General features: G+C 39.8%; 1 protein-coding gene across 1 annotated transcript in view; it reads right to left on the reverse strand.

Annotated features, from left to right (window-relative positions):
* Positions 1-3024: 3024 nt before the first annotated feature.
* The window catches only part of LOC124798869 (chondroitin proteoglycan-2-like), a 70354-nt gene continuing 60978 nt past the window's right edge, over positions 3025-12400 (reverse strand). Inside the window, exon 4 of the mRNA XM_047262402.1 lies at positions 3025-4083. Within this exon, the coding sequence (XP_047118358.1) occupies positions 3025-4083 (1059 nt within the window). The remainder of the gene's footprint in view (positions 4084-12400) is intronic.

Genomic DNA, 12400 nt, shown 5'->3' on the forward strand with positions numbered 1-12400 from the left:
TTATCATGTAATTCCGAAGTGTAGATTCTCTGAGTCGTTAGAAGGTTTTTAATTGTGGTGTCTGTGAGACAAATGGACCTGCTGGCAGACTTTGACGAGAGATCTGTAGTGCACTTACCTGGCTCTGGCCAAGCTGCCATCGGCGTGGAGGAAGGCGCGCTGCAGACGGCTAGGAGCATGTGCGCCTGGGACTGTCGCGGATGCAATAGGAGGTGCGTCTTTCTTTGGCAGCGGCCGACTCTGGGTGTAGGGCGCCGCAGAAGCAGCTGACGCTCAGATGACAACCAGAAAATGTCCGTTCTGCGTCTGGACGAGGTCATACGCTTGATTAGCTACCTCATATTATTCTTCTGGTCAATCAAATGGTTCAAATGGCTCTGAGCACTATGGGACTCAACTTCTGATGTCATTAGTCCCCTAGAACTTAGAACTAGTTAAACCTAACTAACCTAAGGGCATCACACACATCACTGCCCGAGGCAGGATTCGAACCTGCGACCGTAGTGGTCTCGCGGTTCTAGACTGCAGCGCCTAGAACCGCACGACCACTTCGGCCGGCTCTCTGGTCAAACATATTATTGTTCCACAGTCTTGTTAAATATTTTGTACTCACCACGATTCTTACGCAAGGAGAGGAACACCACACACAAACTTTATTGTAGCTGAAATTCCCTTTCTGGGAAAAGTGCATGTGCTGTGCTCTGTCGACTCTTCCCGCTCCCCACCCCCCTCCCTCGCTCCACCCTCTCACCAACCGGCGTCAAATTTCATTCCATATTGATAATGTGTGGCTCGGTCGGAAATAGGTGCCACACTTCTAAGTACAGAGGGCCACACAGATATTCTAAAAGGTATTCATAAGAAGCGTATCTTTACCTGAAAAAACTGCACTCTGAGAACCTCTTTGAATCGACAGCTTCTCCTATACTCCTTAGACAGACCGCTCGCAAAGTACCAAGAATATTTACTCTCCTGGCGTACAATGTGGACTACATGGATGCCTTGAAAGTCTGTTGCTTCTGGGTGGAAAGCTGCGGTGCGGCCGGACGCTTATCTTACTCCAGGCGGTGTCCAGACCTCCGAGTCGGCTAGGCATCTTCCTGACATCCATTGTGTACCGGTAGCGTTACGTCTAAAAGCGAATGTATAGTATGTTCCTTCATCAATCTCCCTTGTTCTTGGAAAGTTAAATTTGTTTCAAGAAACAGGAGTTTTACTGGAATGACATTGATTGTTAGCTATTAAGTTCACGTGTGTTTCCGCATGTTTTTATTATGCTCAACTACTCTGATGTGCTGGATTGTGTTATTAAGTTTAAAAAATTCGTAAATAATATAATCGATCAAATCAGAAAACGTGATGAACCGAGGTGACTGAAATGTTGATCATTTCTGCAGAACGTACTAACGTACGTGTCCTGTGAATATGAACGTCCCATCTGTAGTCGTTCAAGCTGTTCTGTTTTTTCTTAACAAGAGTGTACGGTAAAATATTTGTGGTGCAGCAATCGTTGTGAGTGGTAAGTGCCCGGGGTTGTAAGGGAGTAATTTTTTATGAAGTTTAACAATATTTATTAATGAGTATTTGTCCACCCTCCATCTTTTGAAAAGCTTTAACTCTGTTTTTGACGCATTCAGTGAGGTGCATTTGTGAAGAAAAACAGCAAGGGCGGAAACCACAGAAGGTTGAAAAGTTGGCTTCTTGGGTGTGGAGCGGCGTCGAATTTCGAACTCATCCCAATTGCGTCCGCCCCTTAAGATAGGACTCTGGGCACACCAGGCCGTTTCAGAAATGTTATTTCCTGCAGACTATTGCCTCTTGGAAGCGTTCCTCTAGCGTATGCTGTACACAATGCAGGGAAAAGTGTTCATATATTTACGCATTTAACGTCTTCTTAAGTGCAATAATGGGGCCATAATTTGGTTTTGAAAAACACCCCCATACCTTAACACCAACTAATCCGTACATCATTGTTCGAACGACACCAGGTATACGCCAAGTAAAAACCATTACATCCGATTTCAATAGAGTATAGCGTCCTTCACTATTCCAAATCACTCGTTTCGGCGCAACTCAGCATCAACAAACAAAAAGAATAAATTCATAAGATGATGTATAAGTGGAACAGAACCTGAGATTTTCGGTTATACGAGCACAGTAAGGTGGATGAGAGAGGTGAAATCCAGACTTATTTAAAAATATGGACAGGGGAAAGTAATTAGAGCCGAACTAAGTGTTTTCAGCATCACAACACACTCTAACATATCTGTTTTCTTTGACCAGTGTAAGTATTTAGGATACTGTCACACGAATCGCTCTGACGTATAAATTATTCCTAGCTATGATGTGTGTTGCAACGTCACTTGAAGAAAATCCCCGTACACACGGGCGGAACTTTGAATTACTCCAATAACTTAATTCGTTCATGTTGCAATATGCAGGAATATTTTAATACTTGCAATATCTCCGGCCGAGAATGACCGTATATTAAGGAAATGCCTTATTAAAACTGATTTCAGTTTCCTGTCGAATGGAAAAAACTGCACCTAGTAAAAGTCTTTTGAATTTATAAAATGAAGTAATACAATATTTTTAAAGGCAGTACAGAATAATCAGAACACTGATGTAAACGATTGTTTCCTAAAGTAAATGATCTTTCTCTCATTACAGGTTTCTTCGTAGTTTCAGTTTCTAGGATTAACGTGTAATACGCCCAACTGATGACATGTAATCATCTTACAGGTGTTATTATAACGGTGACAGTAGACACACAGTTTCCGGCATTTAATAAAAGACAAAACAGGGATATACGTAAGATGATATTTATTCTGACATCTCGACGCAACATTTTCATGGTTAAAATTATATAAAAAAGTAATAAATTAATATTATTATTACATGTAGTTTTCGATTAAAACTGGACAACACAGATAAATCAACAATCTCAAATATTCATGTAAACAAGCAAACGGAACAAATATTGCAGATCTAGCAGACATTTTCTTAATGCAGTCCTTGATAAACTTAGACAGAACAACCAGCATGTCCAGCGTAATCACACACCCTCAGCTCGGCGTTGTACTGTAAGCCAGCTGGGCACGGGATCAACCAGGCTACACCGTTCTCGTCGCACTTGTAGAAGCTGTTACAGTCACTGGGGTTAGGCAGCTGGGTGACGTCATTTGGATTCCATGCTGGACAGGTGGGAGCACCTCCGTCTGGTTGCTGTGGGCTTTCACCGTTACTAGAGTCAGCATTTCCGTTGTTCTGATCGCCATCAGAGGATTCGTCTCCAGATGGGTTACTTGGAGAAGCTGATGATGAGCAGCCAGCACTTTCAGGATAATCACAGACTCTCAGCTTGGCATTGTATTCAAGACCAGCTGGGCATGGTATGAGCCAAGCCACACCATTCTCGTCACACTTGTAGAAGGAGTTGCTATCACTGGGATTAGGAAGCTGGGTGACGTCCTCTGGATTCCATGCTGGACAACTGGGAGCATCTCCAGTTGGTGGTTGTGGATTTATGTCACTGCCTCCCTCTGAATTTCCGTCATCCTGCTCTCCCTCGGAAGGAGTATCATCAGAAGGGTTGCTTGGTGAGGACGACGTCGAGCAACCAGCATTTTCTGGGTAGTCACACACCCCTAGCTCTGCATTGTACTCTAGACCGGCTGGGCATGGTATAAGCCAGGCAACGCCGTTCTCGTCACACTTGTAGAAGCTGCTGCAGTCCTTCGGATTGGGAAGCTGAGTGACGTCCTGTGGATTCCATGGTGGGCAAGTGGGGACGTCGTCAGATGGTGGCGCAGGTGAAACTCCACTATCGTTGGAGCCACCACCAGTTTCACTGCCATCGCCTGATCCTCCACCAGTTCCATTGTCGTCATCAGCAGGAGGAGGCGAGGATGAGGAGCAGCCAGCTCGGTCTGGGAAGTCGCACACCCTCAGCTTTGGATTGAACTCGAGGTTTGCTGGGCATGGGATGACGGTTGCAACGCCTGATGGCTCGCACTGCAAGAAACTCCTGCAGTTGTTCGGGTTCGGGAAAGGGCCCGACGCTCCCTGGCATGTTGCACTCACCTGAAAGAAATTTGTTTTCAGCGCGCTCTGCTCATTAAGCAGATAGCAGTGCTTTTAATAATTCTTCTATTTCATTGTTAATTAGGTATGGAAACAGTTTATGTGCACACGGAACGACATTGTGTGTTGCTAAAAAGTAATTGCGAAATTTAATACATTGGATTTTCTTCCGTTTACGACCTATTGTTATTGGTATGCACCTCATATGTAAGCCTATACCTAGATCTTAGTTTTTGCCTGAGACTGAAGTAGTCACATAGAGGATATAATCTAGTGGCTCACATAAAATCTTGTAGTGAACTACCTGCTCGAATTGAGGCATGTCCAGTAGTAAGGCAAATGAATGATTTCCACTGCGTTATCGAGATCGAAGCGATAGATTTAGATAACACACAACTGTGATACTTTCCCGTTTCACGGACTCACCAGCATAGTTACTATGACTATGATTCTTAGTTTCGTATGTAACTGATTCAAAATATGTATAAGGCTTCTAATTTACGACCAAGGACAGGCAGACTAACTGTGTCTCTAACAAGAGACTAAATTTTGGTCTTTCTTTCAGTTAATGGCTGTATGTTTCATTAAAAATGTTGAACGTTTAGGACTCGAAAAGCTTTCCAGCAATGGAGGATGTATAAAGCTTGCGAGGTGGGTGGGGGGGGGGGGGGTGGAGGGGGGCATACGCAGAAACCGTGCTGTCGTTTTCCCAGTGCGGAAACGGAGTGATTTGCTTTATGTCCAGTAGTGTGTGGTCATAGACTAATGTCCAAGAGTGGAAGTATTACAGGAACGGTGAAAGGTGGCTACACTGTGCCACTGCGCCAGAGAGTGCGCCAAAGAGTACTATTAAGCCGCCTCCACAGTGCGTGTTTAGAGTTCGTAGCAGTCAGTGCTTGTTGTGACTTCGGAGAGGACAGTGCGTGTTGAGAACTCATAGAGTCAGTTTTGTCGAGAGCTCGTAGCAGTGTGTGCGTGGGCAGAGCTCGTGGTTGTTGTGAAGTTGGAGCAAGATGTTGTAGTAAAGAGTGTAGTTCCATGTCTTATGCAGTTATTTGATGGGAGAGATAGCAGATGTTATTGTAATGAGTGCATTTCGTCAATATATATGAAGGTAAAAATTACAATGTTTTTTTTTATTTATTGGTTGTGTATCTGAAATAATGTGTCACTACAGGTTCAGTCAACAAAGCATCTGGCTTGTGTTCTTGGATTAGAGTGTAATTGTGATTTTCTTGCGTAATTATAGTTTTTCTAAATTTTTTTTGTCACGCCAGTATAGTTGGTATTTAAAAATTCTTGTCTTGTTGGAAAAGAACCGTGCCAGATGTGGACGTTGAGTCACACTCCCACATACAGAACAGTTACATTTGTGCCAGGATTTGTAGATTTTATAGTTGCTGGGGACTTAATTAATTAACTGTGTTTACGGAAATTTTCTTACATTGTTTGTTGCAGTCAGATAGCGTAATAATTCTAGTCAGGGCCAACCGATTACGAGACTTGCGTAATCGGACAGACAGTTACTAAAACTAAACTATTTTCAATCAAATATAAATTTAATTAAGCCCCCATGCACGTGGCGACCGCTGCTTCGGATCGTCCCTTGGAATTTTTCTGATTGTGAAAATAGTAGACGGTAGTATTGTTGTAGTGATTTGTGGTATAGTAATTGTAGTCTATTTTGCATGTGTAGATTTGGTAATTGGCATTCTTCTAATGGTATTTTTCAGAATTTAATTTTTATTGCCTTGTATACGCGTTTGACAAATTAGTGCAATTATTTCAATTGTTCGATTGATCGTGTCTGAGGGAGACATTTCATGTGAATAGTATTGTTGGAGATAAAGAGTCATTGGGTGTAATTTTCGTACAGTGACGAATCTTTCGTATATTTTTTAAATGATTACGCGATCAATGAAAAAGGCAAAAATGATGAATAGTGAGAATAACGAAATTGTTGACATGGCGAACTCGCCAACACAGGAAAACAGTATGGTGGATAATGGAGTTGAAAACAATGTAATAAGTCGGGAAAATAGTCCAGAACCATTTCAAAATTTTTCTCAATCAGAAAATTTACAGAATATGAGATTAACGATAGAAGATTCTGAAATAGTATCGAACACAGATAGCTTTACAGCTATGACGAAGGAAACTGGTTTTGCGGGAAATGTTAGGCGCGAAAAGAATTGCGAACCGGCTACTATGGAGCAGTTGATGGGTGCAATATTAAATCTGGGATCACAAATGGGAACAATGGTAACACGAATGGAAACAATGGAAACAATTAAAACAGAGATGGGAACTTTGCGATCTGAAATTAAAACTGATATAGGAACAATTAAAACTGATATGGGAACAATGGAAACACGGTTTGGATCTGAATTAAAAACAGAGATTGGAACAATTAAAACAGAGATGGGAACTTTGGAAACACGGTTAGATTCAAGAATAGGGACATGTTTCAAAAATATGAAAGATGAATTAAAGAAAGAAATCAGGGAAGAAGTACAACCGATTCTGAATTCTCACAATAATAGATTAATTGCAGTAGAAATCAGACAAAGGGAACAGGATAGAGAACAGGAAGAAAGAGATCGCGTGATAGTACAGAATTTTTCAGAGTTAAATTTACAACGTGCAAAGGATAAGGAAGAAATATTTGAGAGAATCGAAGGATCCGTACCAAATGACAGATTAAATAACCTAACACAACAATATGAACAGCTAGCTACCAAATGTGACAATACTGAAACCCGAGTCGCGACACTTACGGAAGACGTAAATAAACAGAAAGAACAATTTGGTGACTTATCGGAAAGAGTGGAGGAAATTTCAGATAAACTGACAAATCTTAGTTTACATGGGGACAGAGATTCAGATGATACAGTTCCATTACCATTTGCAGAAACTGAAGAGTATCAGAACATAAATAAGCATGTTGAAAATCAGGGAAAATTTAATGAACGTGTGAAAAGGGAATTTGAGGCATTACGGAAGCAAGTCAAACAAATTGAAGGCGAAATAGTAGGAAAGGACAGTAGAAGGAACTTAGAATCACAGATAGCAGAGGGGTATGAAGAAAGTAATTTATTTCATTTACGGGATGCAGTAAGAGAGCGCGAGGCGCGTGAATTTAACAATAATCGACATTCGGACTGGGACAGACGCGGTAGGTCTTTGTCGCCACGAGGCGAGAACTTTGATTATAAACACTTTTTGACTGTCCGGAAATTTAAGATCTTCCGCAATTCTAAGGATGACATACATCCATGTTCATGGCTGGATCAATTTACGTACGCACTTCCGCCAAATTTACCACAAAGTCACAAACCTGAAATTATGTGCAGCTATTAAAGTCCTCAGGGGATTCACTACTCTAAGTGAATATGTGCCGTAGCGAGCATAGGGCCCCGAGCTGTAGTGGTGCTATTTCTCTTTTAGTTTTCTGTACCGCTACCTACTCTTTCACTATTCTTTGCATCTGTCAAAACGAACTCTTCGACTATCAATCTATCTAGACAGTAGATAAACAATAACCTGATATGACGATTTTACCCAAATGAGATTTCGAAAATTACTGTTTGGACTTATTAAAGTCCTCAGGGGATTCACTACTCTAAGTGAATATGTGCCGTAGCGAGCATAGGGCCCCGAGCTGTAGTGGTGCTATTTCTCTTTTAGTTTTCTGTACCGCTACCTACTCTTTCACTATTCTTTGCATCTGTCAAAACGAACTCTTCGACTATCAATCTATCTAGACAGTAGATAAACAATAACCTGATATGACGATTTTACCCAAATGAGATTTCGAAAATTACTGTTTGGACTTAATAAAGTCCTCAGGGGATTCACTACTCTAAGTGAATATGTGCCGTAGCGAGCATAGGGCCCCGAGCTGTAGTGGTGCTATTTCTCTTTTAGTTTTCTGGACCGCTGCCTACTCTTTTACTATTCTTTGCATCTGTCAAAACAACTCTTCGACTATCAATCTATCTAGTGAGTAAGTGAACAATAACCGGATATGACTGTTTTACCCAAAAGTGACTTTGGAAATTACCGATTGGACTTACTGTACCTATTGCAGCATTCATTGTAGTTTAAACGAAATTTTATCTGTTTATCTTCGTGACAACATTACTTCGTATGTTGACGACATTATTATTGCTAAACATTCTTGGAGTGAGCACAACAAAATTTTGGATTCATTGTTACGTATTTTTGCAAGAGTTGGCATCACAGTGAACTTAGAAAAATTTGAATTTGGTCGTTCTCAGGTGAAATTTCTCGGTCACATTATTTCTACAGAAGGTATTCTTCCTGATCCAGAGAAACTAGATGCTATTCAGTTCGCAATGACATTCTTTTTAAACGAAAATCGGTCGACAACTTTGTTTGGTTAGTTTGTATTCCTGATGAGTGGGTCAATAAATTGATTTGGTATACGCATTTCAGTTATGCACACTTTGGTCCCCGAAAATGCTTTCATAAATTACGAGAAAATTGTTACTTCAGTAATATGGAAAAACGTATTCGATCTGTTCTTGCCAAATGTAAATTATGTCAAATGGCTAAGCCTCCAACGATTTCTCACAGAGCACCGTTGTTTCCTGTCATTCCAGCGAAATTAAAGGAGATGGCTGCAGTTGATTTGTTTGGTCCAGTGGTTCGTTCTACTAATGGTTTTGCTTACATTTTCGTAGCAGTGGAATTGACGTCAAAATATGTGTGTTTTACACCTTTACGCAAAGCAACAGCTCGTTCAATATCTAACGCTTTCATCAAACATTTTCTTAAAGAAGTTGGTCATGTTGACAAGGTTATATCAGATAATGGATCACAGTTTCGTTCTAAAATTTGGCTTCGTACTCTACAGCGTAGTAAAATTAAACCAATTTTCATTTCCCTTTTTCACCCTCAATCTAACGCTTCAGAGAGATGGATGAAGGAAATCAATAAACTGTGTCGTCTTTATTGTCATCAGAATCACAGAACTTGGGATCAGTATCTTCACATTTTTCAAAATATTCTGAATGAACTCCCTAATGACTCAACTTCTTTACCGCCTCTATTGATATTAAAAAATAAAGTACCAACAAATCGCATTTCTGAAATCGTTCCTTTTCCGCCTTCACGGAAACTGCGGCATTCTGAAGTTGTCAACCTGGCTCTACGAAATATTGCATCTGCGGCTGCTAGAAGAGAGAAATCAGCGAAACGTCCTGGTCGTTTAAAAACTTTTTCAGTTGGTCAGAAGGTATTAATTAAGTCCCACGGTTTGTCTCATAAAGGAAAAGGCTTGTGTCGCAAATTTTTTTCTGCTTTATAACGGTCCATATAGGGTTCGCAAAATTATTCATGATAACACTATCGAAGTAGAAACTCTTAAATCTCGACGCTCTAAGGGAATACATCACATATCTAACGTAAAGATTTTTGTGGAATGACATACTTGTGAGAAACTAACAGCTAGATGTAAACATGCGGAGAGTACAAGGATACCGCGCTGTGTTTTGGCGGCGGCACATACTCAAAGCAACAGTGAAGTCTGCGCGCCGCACAAGGCAGTCGTTGACCGCGAACAATAGCTTCCTACGTCACGCGCCCACAGCTGATCGAGCGCTCAGTGCGAATGCACTGACAGCCGTAAACAAATACTCAGTCTAATTTCTCCGACTAAATTCAGTATAAAGCTATAGTGACTTGATGAATTCTGTTATTAACATTCAGTATTTTGCAGGATACGGTTGTATAAAGTATTTAAGACCTTCAGGTAAATTTTGTGCGTGTCCGACGTTAAGACGACTTGCTATCGAGATATTTTCAGGAAGAATGTAATTTCGAAGAAGAAAGTAATAAACTAAAAAAGGGTAACTATTAATTGAGTTTATTTTTCAGGTAACAAATTTCCACTTAGGTACGTACTTTAGACGTAATTTGCTGCTCGCGATTACGTGATTCATACTTTGTGCTAATTTTATGTTCTATGAATTTACGTGTGAAGCGACGCGCTTGCGCACAATTACTGATTTTGACAATTATTGATTAATGAACTGGGTTGTGACTTGTATATATTATGCATCGCTTGGCTGCACTGCTTTTTCACTGATGTCATATTTTTTTTTTTTAATTATGTGTCTGCTGTGCTTATTTATTTAAATTATAATTGTAACCTGATTTATTGTGCTGACTGTGGTTATGTATGTAGGTTATACTTTGTGATTTATCTGCTTGCGCCTTCATGTTTACTTATTAAGATGACATATGAACATTTATTTGCTTAGGCTGATATGATGCTAATGACTTGTTTATTACGTAAGATATATGTTTGCTGCTTTTTGTATGGATTACATATTTACACATTTCTGTTTTGTTGCCATAACTGCTCTTTAATTTGGTGTATAGCAATGCTGATGTACTGTGTATAAACATAGAGTTTAGGTTACACTGTGGTATTAATTATAGATTGTTCGCTTGGCAAAGCCTCGTTGTAAGAATTGTGCTGCATCCACTTGTTGACATTCTGTTCTCTACTGGATATTTAATCGCTATTGCTTGTTTTGCTTACGCTCAGTGCCTTATATTTTTAAGATAAGAAAATTAACTGCTATAATTCGACGAACGACATTAGTACAAGAGAGTCATAGAAGTCACATGAGCTGAGGTTTTATGAAAGCTGTATAAATTTATGCTAATAGGAAGGAAGCTAACGACATGACATACCAATACTAGGTTTAGACCATTAACAGTTATTACACTGCATTTTTCGTGAGCAATTGAAATAGGAAGTGACACTTGACACAAAAAATACTCCACATGTTTGCTTCTGCTATGATTCTTGAAGTGGTGTACACACTGTGAAATATTATGATCATTCACACTCCGTAATCGTACTTAATTACTGAGAGTTATTCAAACTAAGTCTGTTAGAGGTCAGGTATGCATTTCTTTTATTTAATAATGGACAAGGAACCAAAATGTATCTTATAATTTATAATGAGTAGAAAATTTGGGTCAGATGGATTACACAGAGGTTGTGTGTTGGCAATGTGTCTTCGGATTGTATGGGATGCTGAATTGAAGTTGCATTAGGATTTTATCTGTACTTGTTCGAGGAGACTGACGAGAGGAAAGAGTTGTTATGGAAGTGAAATGATATTGGTGCTGAGGTTTATATTTATCGATGTATTATTATAGGTATTGAGAGTATATGAAGTTGTTTGTGGACAAGAGGTAAGGTGATATTGGTGCTGAGGTTTACATTTATCGACGTATTATTGAGGTATTATTGAGATTATGTGATGCTGATAATTATTGGAGTTTTGGTGGATAAGAGGTAAAGTAAGTGAGGAGCATATTTTTTTTGTTGGTCTTATGGAACAAGAGGATGAAGAGAGCAGACTAAAACACTAAAATAGAAGGAAGATAGTCTATACACACACTTTGTTATATCACTAAGCAGTATATACTTTTTTTTGAAGAGAGGAAGTAATTGCATATCGTGGCTCACTGACAGTTGTTCAACAACAGTACATTTTGATCTGGCTTGGCAAACATTCGTCTTGACATGATGACTATGACGTTGACTTAACTATTAGTGACTGTTATACATTGCTGCCAGTACTACTTGATACACATGATGAACATTAAATTTTGACAGAATTGCATTTACACAGTTAACACTATTCAATTACACAGTAATACTTAATGTGGATGAGAGATGAGTGAGTGTGTTCTGTATGTTTTCCTTTACTAATCCTACCCACCTATCTCCTAAATATTATTTTATTTGTGTGTAGTGGCTTGCACTGACACCCATAAATATTATAGGTTTACTGGTATTTGTGTATTGTAATAGTTAATAGGACAATTATCTGATATCATTTGTGTGTTTGTTATGATTTGTATCTTACTGTAAAAGCATTTGTATGTGCATTCAAACTATTGTTCATGCCTGGACTGTCTGATTAGTGAAGATAAATATTCTGAACCGTTACCGGCACTTTTCAACATGATGTGTGACATTTGGTCATGTTTAATTTCTGCTGATGAACTGTGTGATCAGTGTTAGTGAATTTTGTGGAACTGCTTCTGCTGAGAAATGTGACTTTTTGGTGTCTGCACCTGCACTCAACATTGCTGGGTGCAACTGATGGACTGCTTCTACTGAAATGATGTCACTTGTTGGTGTCTGCACCTGCTCTCAACATTGCTGGGTGCAACTGATGAACTGCTTCTACTGAAATGATGTCACTTGCCGGTATCTGCACCTACTCAACATTGCTGGGTGCAACTGATGGACTGCTTCTACTGA

Source organism: Schistocerca piceifrons, chromosome 5 (genome assembly GCF_021461385.2).
Source record: "Schistocerca piceifrons isolate TAMUIC-IGC-003096 chromosome 5, iqSchPice1.1, whole genome shotgun sequence".
Classification (NCBI taxonomy): Eukaryota; Metazoa; Arthropoda; class Insecta; order Orthoptera; family Acrididae; genus Schistocerca; species Schistocerca piceifrons.